Below are 15,196 nucleotides of genomic sequence, written 5' to 3'. Positions count from 1 at the left end.
GGGATCTCTATGCCTAGCTTCAGCCCAGCCTAGCTGTCTTTGACCATCTCGACGTCCGTCTCCACCATTATCTCGATACCCATCTGGGCTTCTTGCATGTGCTCGGCGAACTCGAGATGGCATCTCATCTTCACGGCCCACCACTGTTTGTCTGAAATTAGGCCTACGGCCTCCTCCGTGCCTTAGGCATTGATCTGAATCCTCAACAGCCTGGTTGTGGCATCCAACATATCGACAAGCATGTTCCTCACAGAACAAGCCTTCAGCGAGACCTCGAAGCATCCCATGGAGCTCTGTCTGCCTGGGTTGGTGGCATCCCTTTGCAAGGCACCCGTGATCAATACAGAAGTCGGATGATCTAGTCCTTGGAGCCTGGCAACTGTGAATTCTACAAAGATGGTGTTGACAGAAACGACTGCCTTGTTCGACTCTTCGGCCACATCCTCTTCTGTCACTAATGCCCGGACATGCATCGGGGAGATCTACCACCTGTCAGCGTTGAAACAAAAGCTCAAGCTGGCTTGGAACGGGTTCTGAGAACTCACCATTCTCATACAAGGTATATCCCACTCCTTGTGACGATAACCTTCTCCCAAAGTTGGCCCCCATACGCCGTCGGTGACCCTCGCAAAACCGACCCTCCACCACTTCAGCTCCACAGCCATCATACACACACTCATGATAACGGCAATACTCACTCTCCGAACTCCTTAACCGGCAGTGTTTTGTCTTGCATCTATGTTTCTTGCAGTATTCTGTTTTGGGAGTCTCCCTGCCCTTTAGGCAACCTGGTTCAGCACAAGTGTGCACTGGGCAGAACAGTCCCCCGTCACGGCCATCTTCGCAATCAGGCTCTTGACAGTAATGTGCGCCACAGAACGGTGAAAGTTGTCCATCATCGCGGGTGTGGCAGAGGCGTGGATATTGGGGCCTTTGGCATTGACGATGACGCTCGCAGAAACGTTGGAGGTCCTCCATGCCAATACCAGGAGCGAAGGCCATACAATATTGGTGGTCGCAAGTGTGAGACCGACAAAAGACTCCGACATCCTTTGGGTTACGACAGTTGTCCTGTTCGCATTTGTGATCGTTACAAAACATAATGTATTGCTCGTTCCATTGTGGCCTCTGATTCTGGCATTCTGGAAATCCGCAAAGGTCAGAAATATTGTTAGTCCCTGCACTGATCGTATCTTCGACATCACTTACGGAGTTGTGAACAGTATTTGTACACTGTGGTATTGCCATCCCTGGCATCCAAGGTACATCGCATCCCATTATCCACAGCCTGACATCGAACATCTTATCAAGCATTAGTCATTTCCATTGGTCAACGGTGTAGTGTTCAACCCACGTTGACTGCAAACCACAGCTCGGGGAAGCTTTGCAATTGTGCATGCTCGGCCTCCATCGATTTGTCTGCATGCGTGGAACTGGCAGTGTAGGGACGGGATTGCCTGGTCTTCAATTTTAAGAATGGTCGTCGGGTTACGGCATATAGTCCCCGTTGCTGCGCAAGTTGTTCCATGGCCGTGTCGTCGTTGATATTGAGGGTAATACATGTCTATTCAAGGTTAACTTTGTGTCGAAAGATCAGTAAGAACAGCATTTGCTAGTGCAATGAATAAGTGACTTATAGGATTGTTGTTCAAGATCCATCATTGCAGCGGTTTATATCTCAGTGTACATGCGGCTCTGTTGTTGAAACATTAACGATACGTCTCACAGGTGCAACTTTGATATCACGGGTTATCTGGGTTGAAATTGTGTCACCGTTCGCTACAGGACAACGGCGAGATGCATGGAGTAACGAGTCACTAGGCGAGCGAACCTGTAGTCTAGCTACGAGAGATCGCGAATAAGCAACTGAACATAGTCATGGTATCGTAAACTGGACTTCCTGTCCGTTTGAGCTCCATTGGAGAAGATCTACTCTGTAAGCAGTCAAGTATCACAGGATAAGAAATACAATTGTCGCAGGTTCATAAGATTCATTATCTATCACCAGCTATTTCCTATGCATGCCCATCATAACATGCTCCTTATTCGTGGTATCATTCCAAGCCAGACTTTCAGCTCCATCCACCCTTTGTTTTTCTTGTCAACCCCTCATCTCTCTTTTACAATCAGCCTTCGAGGCGTTTCGGATCTATAGAAGAACAAAACTTTTTTTGCGCAGAAACGACATAGCCAACTGCGCCTTGGTGCACCCTGATGAGTTGCCCTGGCTCGCTATAGGGCAAACTGATTCATCGCAAATTCGACATAACAAAGCTTCAAAAGAAAAGAACAACAGAAAGAGAAGGAAGAGACATCCCTCGACCAGATTACCTGTAAAACAGGTGCAGCACTCATGACAGATTTTCAAGCATTCTGCGTAACAGGATTACAACGCAGCCTGAAGGCCTTGCAACAAAGCCGCCTCCTCGGCATTGTCGTGCATATGTTGGTCCATCTGCGCATCCGGTACTGGAACGTGAGCATGCCCATGCATGTCCGGTGTGGCGTTTGGAGGCGTAGGCGAGGGGTAAGTGAGCTGAGTGTTGGGGGCGGGCGCGTAGTGAGGCTGAGTATGGTGTTGGGCGGCGGGTTGAGGAGTTGGTGTGTGTTGTTGTGGTGGAGAGTGATGTAGCTGCCCGACAGGCGTCGATGTATGGGAACGCATTTGGGCAGCCGACTGAGCGTGCACGGGAGAGTGCATGGCGCTATGGGTTTGCTGGGGCAGCTGCGACCGTGGTGTTTGAGGAGACATGGACATCTGAGAAGACTGCGGACGAGCTGCTTGATGAGGCGACTGCTGAGGCGGGGACATGACGCTTGGTCTGGATTGCGGCAGCGTCGATGGCGGATATCCCGATGAGGTAGCTGGGTTGTATGAGTGGGCAGTTGCTTGATTATGCGCCTGTCCTTGCTGCGAAGACGCAGCCTGGGCAGCGCTCGCTGCTTGAGCAGGCGTCATGACTCCCGAGCCAACAGCTGAGACTGGGGTTCCCGCAGCTCTTCCTTGTCCCTGCGCTGGGTTCTGCAAGCCTCCGGCCAGAGTCATGATCCCGTTAAGCGTTGCACGCTGCTCCTCCGAACTCAATCTCGCGCGCTCCTCGGCCTCTTTCCTGGCTGCCTGTGTAGGGGCTCGCGTTTTGAGCTCACCCGTAACTGCTTGGAGATAATATGGCATCTCCGAATTTGTCTTGAGAAAGAACAATTTCAGGTTTCGGGCCTTGTCTTTCAGCTGTACTTGGGTTCGATCCTTGAGTATATCTGATATTGTCCCGCTTTGGCCAAACAATGTCAGTATTTGGCTCCAATGGGGTCCCTTGACCATATCCAAACCCGCCATGAGTGCCTTCTCTTCATCTTGAGTCCAAGGTCGGCGTGTCGAATGAAGGCCTTCTCTCCGCGTGTGGGACGAATTTTTAGAAAGAGCAGCTTGACGAGCTTTGTCATACAGTGTCGCACTGGAACAGGTCTGATTCGGTGGCAGATTATGCCCCGGTTCAGGCGGTGGCGGCAACGGTTCGGGTACACTCTGAGTATATGACGTGTAATACGGGTTGTGTGCCTGTTGCTGTTGAAGTTGATTCAAATACGATTGCGCTGTGCTTTGGTGAGTTTCTGGTTTTGAGAACTTCTGGCTGAAAAGCTTACTTGTGCTCGTGGGAACTGTAGGTTGGTACGGAACAGGCGACAGCCCATGCAATGTGGTCTTCACATAGTTGGATGTGCTCTCAGCTACCAGTGCCTCCAGTTCTTTGTAGTCTGTTATCATGTCCGGCTTGCCATTCGTCTGAGGCGTAGAAGAGGCCTCTTTCTCAGGGGTCTTGGTGGGCTCAGCTGTTGGAGTCGGTTCAATAGTTTCAGTGACAGCGGGCGTTGGCTCGGGGTTTGGCTCGGGGTTGGGGTTTGTGGTGGTTGTGGTATCTTCAGTCAAGCCAGCCAGGGCGTCTTGGACAAGACCTGAAGTTGTCTTTTCAAAGAATGAAGAAAGATCTTCCATGTCAAGGGTTGCATCACAAGCGGCGTCACCCAAGAGGTCAACCGCAGTTTCCTCACTCGATCGCATAGGATGGCCTAGTCGTGAGCCGAGATCAGACATCAATGCAAGTCGAGTCTTGACACATGTTGAAACCTGTCGCAGTAGATCATCGACCTTGTATTTTTCTCGCAGGACCGCTGTAACTTGTCAGTAGGAGAACAGTCTCTTTCTAAAAAATAATACCCACCTGACTCAGTCGACGTCTCTCCTTCAAGCGATGTTTTCCTCGACCGAACTGAAGTGATAAATTCGGAGTCGGCAGGTGTAAGTTCGAACCCATTGTGAAGGCTGCGAAGCTTATCTTCCATTCCATTGATCAGAGCCTCTTCCAACACTTGCTCGTTCGACTGCTCTGCTGATTTCGAAACAAGCGCATCAATAGCGACTTGGGTCTTGAGCGAGAGGTACAGATCGAGCGCGTCAGATCCAAGATCAGATACCTGGCCTCGAAAGATCGCGTGAAAGTGCTGATGAGCTTCGGTGTATGACGGCGTGGTTTGCAATAGCCAAATGCAGAATTGAGCAAGGTTCGCTAGATCGAGAATGGTACGGGATTCGTGGTCTTGAAGGTCTGGCTCGTCTGCAGATAGGATGGGGTCCGACGAGTAGATCTGCTTAATTTGCGCGAAAGATGACTGAAGATCTCGGAAAGATTTGGCGTGTTGCGAATCGGCATCTTGAATTGGCTTGATCGAGTCGTCGAAGGATTGCGAGAATAACAAGAGAACGGAAAGTGCCTATCCCAGCTATGTAAGCGCTGCAGCGTCTCTACAGTCGCGCCACCTACCATATTACCCAGCGCATGCCGGCTGACTTTGCGCAAGTACTTTTGAGGGTCGGAAAAGAACGTAACCGAAGGCGAAGATGGCGGAGGAGGCGGTGGAAGTGGATGATCGGTTATACCATCAATGTCCATTTGATCGGTGGTTGGGTCAAACATAAAGTCGTTGGCATTGTTAAGCGCATTCTGCACGAGCATTGCAAGGCCATCTTCTAACGACTCTTCGGCACCTTGGTCGATTTCGAGCGTGTTTTGTTGGACAGGTTCGGTTTCAGTCTTTACTCGTTTGTTCGGGTCGTCTTCGTTAGATTGGTCCTCGACTTCAAACGGTCGCTTGGTCGCGGCTTGCATGATGGATTCAAGGTCAAGATCAAGACCCTCGAGGATATCAGCCTCATGGCTGGGCTCTTGCTTGATCCCTACGGTCACTGCAGTCAGTATTACATGTTTGGTTTGGCAAAGCAAAGATTGGCCGGTCCAAGGTTTGGCGGGGAGCTTTCTACGCACCCGTCGGGGACATAGCCGCGCTGAGCTCAGGCTGGGCAGGCTCAGCCATCATGACGGCTTTATTAAAGCATAAGCAATGGAAGCAAAGCCTGTAGGCAGTTCAACAGTATCTCTAGCACGTCAGCTCGTGGCGTGGTGCTGTTCGGCGCGGCGGCGTGGTCGTGAGGCGGCGGGTGATGGTTGTATCTTGGAAAGATTTTGCCCTCAGAAATGGCCCTCTTCTATCGATACACAGAAGAAAAATGGGTCGGAGAAATAGTTCAAGTCTCTTCAAAACAGAACAAGGTTCGAAAGGGCGATTGTACGTGGCAGTGTGAGATTTGATGCTTATTTTCCGTTTCGCGAAGCAACTGCGAGCTTATTCGTCTACTTCCCTTAGACTTTTCGATGATTTTTGGTTCTGAGGCAGGTCCCTTGAAGACCGGATAGTACTTTCCTCAATTCAAGGCGTTATCTTTATCGCGGGGACCGGTGATTATCTGGACCGACTTGATGCAATGGCTGGGCGACTGCCAGATGGATGCGAATTGATGTTTTGATTGGTGAAGAAAGAGGAGTGGAGAAGTTAGCGTCTTCAAAGAAGAGAAAAAGCTTTGTCAAATTTTGCCAACGAATCAGAGCTGGTTTTTTCTCAGCGAAAAAAAACCTTGGCATTTACATGCTGAGCCATGATTGGCGAATACGTTAGATCCATTAAACAACCGCAAGCATATCGCCTGCTAGATCTCTCATGTTACCCATCTTTTTTTCCATGGACGTTGGCAATGGGAAAGCAAAACTACATATCGAGAACATAAGAAATGAAAACACATGATATCAGACCATACATGAGCTTAGGTTACTTTATTTCTTCTACTGGAAGGCTCTTTTACCGGATAAGAGAATAAGTTGTTGTCTTCGCCCAAGAGGAAGGGTTCTCTCCCATCGTCGATCCTAGAAGTGTAGAGTTCCATAAAGAGTTCACTTAAATCTTTGATAAAAAACAAACTCCTGCTCTTGAGCCGTGTGACTCGCGAGAATGCTTTTCTCCCTTGTAGCCATAGTTGTGTCAATGGGGAAAGCAGAGGTTCTACCACAAGCCTCCCATCCAGGCTGCCCAACAAGCTTAAGCTCTATGGAGATGAAATGCTTAATATTCATGAAATATCTATTTGGCATCTTTCATCAATCCACCTAGTCAGTCTATTCGGCCCGGAAACTAGATGACCGGGAAGAAAAGTATCTATGCCATGACTCCTCTCGGCTAGGAAACTACTTGCATTTCGCATTGCTGGAGTCTTACCCAAGCACCTTCGCGATAGCATTTACTATCTCCGTAACATGATAACCACAGGTTATCCTCGACCCAGCCACAGATATAACAAGAGAAAGCCGCTCGTGTCGTATTGAAGGCATGATAAGACGCCAACGAGTGAGTGTAGCACAGAGGTGCCAGTTGCTCATGAGAAAAGTCAACTTCTCAAGAGATACCATTCAACTGCTGGGCTACCTTCGAATCACAGCTATTGGACTGCGTTAGACAGAATGAGGTAGACATTGATAAAGCTACCTATACTAGATGGCTGTGATCTCATATATTTCGCATGCGCTTGACTAATGTGAGAGTATAGCAAGAGTTTGCTGACTTATACCAGTCAGTGAACTACTATAACTCTTTAAGCGTCAAGCTCAAGCGACCTCTTACTCAAGTGTTTACTCCTTAATGGGGATTATAGCTTCAAGGTTATTTTAAACATCGACGGTTATTGTTTGTTGACCAGATTCCACCGGGTTAAGTTATAAATTGCAGAAGTGCTCGCGGGATTTGTCGCATGTTCAAGGAAGGAGTCTCCTGTGTCAATGTCTAGGCAAGAGGTTCCTGGCCGATGATTCACTTATACAGCTCCATCAACAATCATATCTTCCCTCATCGTCTATCCTATCCAATCAATATCCTACCCTATGCACCCTACAAACCGTCTTCCTGAGTCTCTCTATCCAACGCTCCTAATGATCGACAGAGATCAATGCCAAACACACACCCGAAGTCCCTGGGGTACATCGGAACACCGCATCAACCACAGGATCCGATATGCCTTCATGGGCGCCCTCTCCATCGTCTTTATCGTCGTCACCATAGTCGCGGTAATAGTCGTTTTCGAGACTACAAACGGACATTAGGAGCACTCGTCTGAAAGCGCCCTACCGAACCTTGCGTCCTCGCACCAGCAGGTTTTGGTAGAGACGACCAACGACAAAGAAGAACTTTACCACCCGCCCTTTCATGCTAAGATTCAAGATTGTCAAGCTTTTTGTCAGCCGGTAAGTTTCATCTTCATCCTCAAACGCAAGCTTCGAGGCTAGAGCTGACTAGTTTAGAACGATTGTCGTCGACCGCTAAAAGCCTGTAAGCAGAACCAGACGCGTTTCTCGTCGTCGGGCTGTGCTCAGAGTGACGAATGCATCGTCGTCGAGAAGCACCCCGCAACGGTGAACAACACGCAGTACGGTCACGACGTCGGTGGAGGATGTTATCCGGATGGCACGATTTGTGCGCGAGAAGACTGTCTCAGTATGCAGACATCATTGCGCAAGCACTCTATGCCAAGAGCGACGATCGATGGGTTGTTTCATGGAGATAAGCCCGAGGCGGCCCAAACAGGGATCAAGTTTGGAGAAGTTGGGGTGGTCAAGTCAAGTGCGTGTGCGTGTCATGCATACCTCAGACAAGGCTTGTTTATCATGCCTGCAGTCTTTGTTATCATGAGCTGAATTGGATGGATCGTATCATTTCAGATTGAATTTGTCGATGCTGTCTGCAATAGGAATTGACCTCAGCCTTGAAACTCTATTGTCCAAGAAAGCCAAGAACTGAGTGCGACTCCTTACTTGATTTGTGCCTTATCCATGTCTATCAGTATGTATATTCCTTAACATATGCCAACCATTGATTGATGCAATGCACCGTTCATCCCATCCCATCCCATTCAATATCCCAACGCGTCATTACGTAGCCATCATTATTTATCAAACCGTAATCGTTCATCCGGACAATTGCTGTCCAATGCCGATGCAGCGCTGCTGCGAGATCCTCCCCCCACCAAGTAACGGTTTTCTCCAAAAACCATGAACCAGCATCCTGGGAAGAAGAAGATGTTGTATGTACCGATGCGAAAAAAGCAAATAAAAGTCCGACCCAGATAAAACGCCAAATCCGGTAGGGGTATCATAAATGTTGCGCGCGAGAAAGAGTAGTAGTAAAGATCGTATCGTAGAGCCATTTCGTCGAAGAGTTCCTAGCCTCAATTCGTTTTTGTTTTCATCACATCCACACAGCGAAGAAGAGCATGACGAGGACGAGTGCGATGCTGGTGTAAGCAACGTGCTTTCGCCCTGAGGCCGCGCTGCCTTCTTCGCTAGCGACGCTCCGCGAGAACACAGATGTGGTGCCGTTGTTGATGTAGTCGAGAACGTCGTTGGAGGATGAAGCCAAGCCGAAGAGGAAACTCATTCCGCCATGCGCGAAAGCCTTGACATTTACGGAAGCGGTTTCGACGAGGGAGACTTTTGCGCTGTGGCCAAGCATTTGTGATAGGGCGGCTTGTCGAGAGCGAACGCGATCCTGAACGTAAATGGCCTGGTCGCGACAAGGTAATTGGGATGCGACACCTTGAAAATGTAAGTAAGTACATGAATGACTGTAGAAGTGGTTTAAGTAAAGGACTCACCATGTGTTGCGAATTGAGAGGTAGGCGCTCTGTTTCCCGACATATGTACTTCAGCAGCGAATGCCAAAGACATGAATGCGCAGAGCAAGAAGAGTAGTGGGGAACGCATTGTGATGGAGAGTAAACTCAATCGCTTTCTTCCTTTCCAGAAAAGTGACAGACGGGCGTTTGTCGTATAAAGTAGATCCAATAGGCGAGTTGTCCACTTTCCAGTTCCAAAGCCTTGTCGCAAACGATCGATCGACGAAGCAATTAACTTTCTTTCTTGTTCCTCCCAAAGTTGACTCGAAAGTAGCGACTGGATTATGTTTGGGTGAGAAAAAAAAGAGGGTTGTAGAGTTGTAGTTAAGCTTAAGCGACTCCTGTTGTTTTTGTTCTTGTCGTCTTTTAGGCTCGGGGAGACCCAAGTCAAGAGGCAGCCTCGTTTTGTTGATCCACCCCCTCTGAAGAGAGCGAGAGAGAAAAAGGCAAAGGCCGTAAAAGTAAAAGGTCAACGATTGGATTGGTGTGTAAGTTTGCAGTAGCGGCCCGGTCGGCCACGCGTCAGTGTATGCGTTTGTGGTGTGCTGAAGCTGAATGCGTGTGTGTGTGTGAACCCAATCGTGGGGGTTCTAGTCTAGTTACTTTCTTTGAAGCTGATAAGAGAAGAACGAAAACTAGAAGCAGGGTGATTGATGTTGATGTTGATGAGAAGAAAAGGGAAGATCAGATCAAATCAAAAAGATGAAAGATGTACAGTATTTCGATTGACGGGGGTAGTTAGTTTGTTTATTAGAAGACAAAGCTCAAAGCTTTATTGCTTCTCCCTAATAACCTTGACCATGTCTCTCTCTGTCTTGCTCTGACCCTTTCCTTCCCTTAAGCTCATTATCGAACCCCCCCTGCGGGTCGATCCCTGGTGCCATTTTTTTCTTCCCTCGATGGAGCCAATTCCTTGATTCGGGGGAGGAATAGCGATACGTACTGTAATCTGCATCCACTAAAGTGCGCTGCATCCGCTGCATTGCAGCAGCTTTAGCTCAAGTGGAGAAGCTGGGCTCTTGCTCTTGCTCTTGTTCTTGCTGCACAAGGCAAGGCAAGTTCCTCTTCCACTTCACTTCTGCCAGCTCCCGATAAATCAGCTCCAACCGATTGGCCATTGCCTCCAAAAACCGCTTTAGTTGGTCTGAGGGAGAAACTTTTCCATCTTGCCACCCCCTGATCAGGTCTTTCCGACTGGTTCAGCAGAAGAGAAGAAAGAGCTTTCTTAGTCTACCTAACGTTAGTTCCTTTCCTTTTCCCCTCTTTGTCCACATCTTGTTCTTGTCTTGAGATTCTGCATCTTGTTGTGTTTCTGCGGGTAGCCTTGCATGGGGTATGACTGAAAAAGACTTACATATGTTAGCAAGTACAGGGGCTCAAAGCATGGTCGGGATTATTCCAATGTAACGCTGAGTTGCATTGCATACGTATTGACGACACATCCAATGTTCGGGCATTTCTCCATCTGTCTTACGTCTTCATCTTGGTACTGGTCTTTATCGTGACATCCAAGCCACAGCAGTCTAGAAGACACCTTCTAGTTCTAAGCCTAGAGACATGTTGCCTTCTGTTGACTCATGCTAAGACAGTCAGCCAGATCTACAGCACAGCTTCGATCTTGCCACAATGCCCCTGAACTACCACTTCTACGGACCGACATCTAAATTGTCTAGGTTGTCAGGTGGATGTCAGAAGAATTGTCCTTTAAATATTAGGATACAGAAATAAAGCAGTCTAAGTCCCGGTCTAAGCTGGACTAAGATGACCAAGTTATTTCGTCTCTTATGCTGCCTGAGGTCAATTCTTCTGACCCCCCAAGGGTTGTCAAGGGCTGTCCAGTAAAAGCCGTTAGGTTATCCATCCAACATCAAGAAACCAAAAGATGGAGCCAACAAGAAAACAAAACCCCTCATGGTGTTCTTGGTTTCCCCCAGTGGATTCCCATCTCCGCGATAACCGCTCATTGTCTTGTCCCTCTATCCAAGATTTCTGATTTCTTCCTCTTCTCCTCAACTGTAGCAGGCACTTTTTTTTCTCCTTCTCCTCTTCCATCTGGACCGCGGTCTCTCCCCCACATTCCTTGGGTACCCATGACGTACACTTCCTCGAAAAACTCCGCTGAGACCAACATTGGCTCCACTATTGCGCCGATTCGTCAAGGATATTCAGGGATCTTTTCTGCGCAACTTCAGTCCACTGATACATCGGGGGAAAACCCCAGAGAACAACAAGGAAGAAAAAACGTGGAGTCGCGAATTGTTGATCTTCACCTGGATCTGGTAATCTGCTAGAAAGTGCAGTGCGCAACTTGCATCATCTGTCTTGGCGTCCATCAACGTCAGTTGCTCTTCTTTCTCCGACTCCTCAGGGTCTTATCCATGTCATGAAACGGCCTTGCATGATCCCTTAACTCGGTAGGGCCCGAAACCAATTTGCCTCATAGTATACGACCTAGCCAATGTATTCAATGTACGGGTAGTATCGTAATTATCAGTGTATTATGCGCGATCCCATATAGGGGATGCGATCCCCAACAACGTCGCGTTGCTAATTAGCTGTTATTTTCTATTAGTCAAATCATTGCAGCCTCATCAAGGTCTCAAATTGTTCTTCCCATGTTTCATATATTCCCGCTCGCTAATGTCTCAAACACTCTTCCAACCTACGTCCTACGCGAGGCAGACAGGAGCATCTACTTGAGGGGACCCTGCACGTTTGCATTCCAGTGATAATGTAATCGGAATTGAAGTCTCATTCAATCGTAAATCGTACATAAATCCATACCTTCTGTCGGCAGCCGCAAAAGCAAAAGCTATCCATATCCGAAGCTTATTTTAACCCACAATTGCTTTTAATATCCTGCCCCTGCTCCGGCAAATGAAACTATTTGTATAAGTATTTTGGCTGCAGCCACGCGTGTTTACCTGTCAAATGACTGCCCCTGCCTCAAAAAGATAAACGGCAACATGCTTACTGCTTATGCGTAGATGCAGTACGGATATCCGTATGTGACCATCAACAGAAAGTCCTAATAAGCCACCCCGTTTCACGTCCGATCCTAATAAAAAACATGCACCCCCACTCGCTTATCATAATTGCCGTTCGGAAAAGAAGCAGCCTCCCTTATGCAGTGTGAGTATCCCATTGACCTGCCGAGTATTGCGATACTCTTGGGTATTGTGAATATGCCACATTGCGCGGCCATGAGCTTTGCGTTCGTACTTGGTGCAGTCCAACTGACCCTACTTGGTGTATTGCGTCCACGTCGGCTTCGCTACTACTTGTCGTGCGACTCACTTGTGAATATCCTCCGCTGCTACCGTTTCGGCTGTGTTGGTATGTCCGTGGTGTTCCGTACGTAGTATTGGACCCGCTTGGCAGACTTCCTACTATGCCATCGCCAATAGGATGAATTTGCAGTCCACCAAACGAGGCTTCCAGATCCTGTGAATACTGGTGTACGCAGTGTGGCTCCGAAATGTCGCAAACTTCAGTCAAAATCTGGTAAACACGCTGTTGTACTTCGATGGCGGGTGGCCGATCGTATGGGTTCATTGCCAGCATGCCCGTAACGACATGCAGCAGAGGGTGAACACCCTTCAGCATATTCGCACCGTCCTTATTTGATGTTGACTTTCGAGTCGCATCTTTCGCAAGACCTGACATCCATAGCTCAACTTGTCCAAGATTCTTGTGAAAGGACGTGTCCAGTACTGCACCACCTCGGCCGGCCGTCTTGTGTTTCGCTGATCGAAAGCTCGCAAACTTGCTTGATGATCGTTTGACTAAATACGATAGCAATTCTAATATGATGCAGCCTATTGAGAAGATGTCGGCTTGTTGGCCGCTGAGTTGCGGACTCGGGGCGATGAACATGCCATTTGGCGAGCCGCTGGGATCGTAGCCCTGAATCATGCCAAAATGACTTTCGTCCGCAGACGGGAAACGGTTTGACGGGCTTGTTGCCCCAGTAGGTCGAGACCAGAGCTCTGGGGCCGCATAATCATACCGTTCGCGATCGAATGATGATTTGTCAGTGTGAAGTATCACATTATCAGGTGTAAGTCGAGTCGAATCGGAGAAAAATACGTGATTTTGGTTGGTGAAGAAGATGGTCGAAGGTTTGATATATCCGTGTGACTGATTCTTGCTGTGGAAGTCACAGAGCGTATCGACGAGGCAAAGTATCCAGTTCATGACAAGCTCTCTTCGGCGAGCTTTCGCAAGATTCTTGAACTGTGAAGGCGTTGTCGCCAAGAACGATTTGAGGGTAAAGTCGCTTGCCGGCGTAAAGAGAACGTATCCATATCCGTGCTGCGTATATGATGCCCAGTACGAAATCATGTGTTCGTTTTGCAGAACCTTGATCCCTTGAACCGCATCAAGAAAGTCCTGCGTGGGCATAGCCCCTGGCCCGTTACCAAGAACATATCGCCGCCGAGAAAAGACTTGTCCTGGAACATTGGGGAGTTTGACCTTGTCGTGCCCATTTGATTTGTGCGTCGGTAGCGAAGGCTTTTCGACGATGTCTAGCGGTACTACCTCATTGTCCTTATAAGCTACGTGGTTCCCACGTTGTAGGGGCTTCAAGAGGAAGTGAAATTGGCGCTGATAGAACTTCCTCTCGACTCTCTCGTCGCGGGTGGCGGTTAGTAAGAGTCGGTCCACATCTTCAAGGGCAATTGGAAGCTCGGCATCATCCCAACCATCGTCAACAACGCCAAAGATCTGATCTGGTACACCAAGGTCGACAAGGATGAGAAATAGGCGCGGCGCATCATTTCGAATGCTCTCCCAGTACGTGCGCTCTGTTAGATCCTCACCACCAAAGGCAACGGGACGATCCAAGCGCTCGACCTCATCGGGGAGGAGTTGGCTAACGACATACGACCGAGTAACGGTGGCTTCGATGCGGGAATCAACCCACCACTGTCCCATTGTCGATTCGGTTTACTCGATTTGAGAGGTAGAGAGAAGAAGCCCCTTTCGGTGCGATGTTCGCAGTTAGGCCTGCATCTGTAGTGGTGAAAACAAAGCTTTGGCGCAGGATTATATGTGGTTGAAATCGAAACTACTCTAAGACAAGACGGGGCGGATGTCTCAGTGACCAACACTCAAGTATAACTGAACTGAGGTTGATGTGACTTTCTAGTCTTAGGTTGCAATGTCCACGGAACAAGTCAGAAGGTTTAGCGAGGCAGTTGACAGCTCGGGAACAGGGAACATGAGTAGTTTCATATAATTGAGTTGAGTTCAATGTAGCGTATGTGGGAAAGATGATGGATGTTCAAGGATCAGGGCTCGCTTCATGATTCGTGGCATGGCATGGCTAGACTAGGTCCAGAACAAAACTGACAGGATTGAAGGAGGTAAAGGAGGCAGGGCTGAGGATCAAAGTAGAGGTAGAGTTGCAATGAAATGCTGTTTCAATGCAGTGAACGAAGTAGAGTAGCAGTAAAAAAGGGCGTGGGAAACCCAAGAACGCTTATCTATGTAGCAATGTGGGATTGTCGGCTCGTGGCTGCGGGCTGGTGCAGGATGTGATGGCGGCGTGATTGGTGGGGAGGGGTCTTAAAGGAACGGGCGCAGATAAGGCCTGCCGCTAGGTAACTCTCTGGCCAAGACCGAGTTTAAGATGATTACTGAAGCAATGGACCTGGCTTTGAGCGTCACAGGAACGAGACTGTTCATGGCTTTGTCGTGTACTGTATGTCTTTCTCTGTGTGTGATTCGAGTTGATCTGATCGATGATGAATTATCAAGCAGTTCGTAAACACTCTAGACTCTGATCCGTTGGTATTACAGTCGGCACAATAGCGGGCGTAACGGCATCAGCGGGCGTATGAATGGATTGCAACGGGTCGTCGGTACCGAGGCCGGCCTCGATTTATAATTAATCGTGCAGCGTCGCTTATGTTTAATTGTCGCGTGCTCATGTTGCATTGATCCAATGGTTTTGAATTCTTCTGTTGCAACAAGTTAGCAGCAGTCTCAGAGTACCTCATGCTACCGATTGAATTGTTGACGCTGTAAGCTCACCTTGTAGTGATCGAGTAATACTCGGATTCGCTTAAAGGCGCGTCTTCGGTCAATGGATCAGGATGTGGATGTTGGCTGTTGGCGGATTCATTAATTCAATCACTCATT

General features: G+C 48.5%; 4 protein-coding genes across 4 annotated transcripts; 1 reads left to right on the top strand and 3 right to left on the bottom strand.

Moving 5' to 3' along the window:
• Positions 1–2,386: 2,386 nt before the first annotated feature.
• Positions 2,387–5,370, bottom strand: FIESC28_06480 (uncharacterized protein; the record flags this gene model as incomplete). Its single annotated transcript, XM_031160624.1, has 4 exons — positions 2,387–4,170; positions 4,221–4,770; positions 4,821–5,233; positions 5,322–5,370. 4 exons carry the CDS (start codon positions 5,368–5,370, stop codon positions 2,387–2,389), a joined length of 2,796 nt encoding a protein of 931 aa, XP_031015309.1.
• A 1,892-nt stretch (positions 5,371–7,262) lies between these two features.
• Positions 7,263–8,175, top strand: FIESC28_06479 (uncharacterized protein; the record flags this gene model as incomplete). The annotated part of the gene is made up of 4 exons (XM_031160623.1): positions 7,263–7,430; positions 7,482–7,622; positions 7,680–7,998; positions 8,126–8,175. The coding sequence occupies 4 exons, from the start codon at positions 7,263–7,265 to the stop codon at positions 8,173–8,175; spliced, it is 678 nt and encodes a 225-aa protein (XP_031015308.1).
• Positions 8,176–8,622: 447 nt separating this feature from the next.
• On the bottom strand, positions 8,623–9,137 carry FIESC28_06478 (uncharacterized protein; the record flags this gene model as incomplete). Its single annotated transcript, XM_031160622.1, has 2 exons — positions 8,623–8,969; positions 9,029–9,137. The coding sequence occupies 2 exons, from the start codon at positions 9,135–9,137 to the stop codon at positions 8,623–8,625; spliced, it is 456 nt and encodes a 151-aa protein (XP_031015307.1).
• Positions 9,138–12,172: 3,035 nt separating this feature from the next.
• On the bottom strand, positions 12,173–13,987 carry FIESC28_06477 (uncharacterized protein; the record flags this gene model as incomplete). The annotated part of the gene is made up of 1 exon (XM_031160621.1): positions 12,173–13,987. One exon carries the CDS (start codon positions 13,985–13,987, stop codon positions 12,173–12,175), a length of 1,815 nt encoding a protein of 604 aa, XP_031015306.1.
• Between the last annotated feature and the right edge of the window lie 1,209 nt (positions 13,988–15,196).

Source organism: Fusarium coffeatum, assembly GCF_003316985.1.
Source record: "Fusarium coffeatum strain FIESC_28 chromosome Unknown BRIP53273_contig_139, whole genome shotgun sequence".
In the NCBI taxonomy this organism is placed as follows: Eukaryota; Fungi; Ascomycota; class Sordariomycetes; order Hypocreales; family Nectriaceae; genus Fusarium; species Fusarium coffeatum.
The sequence above is the reverse complement of the archived record's forward strand: the minus strand, read 5'-3'. Positions and strand labels throughout refer to the sequence as shown.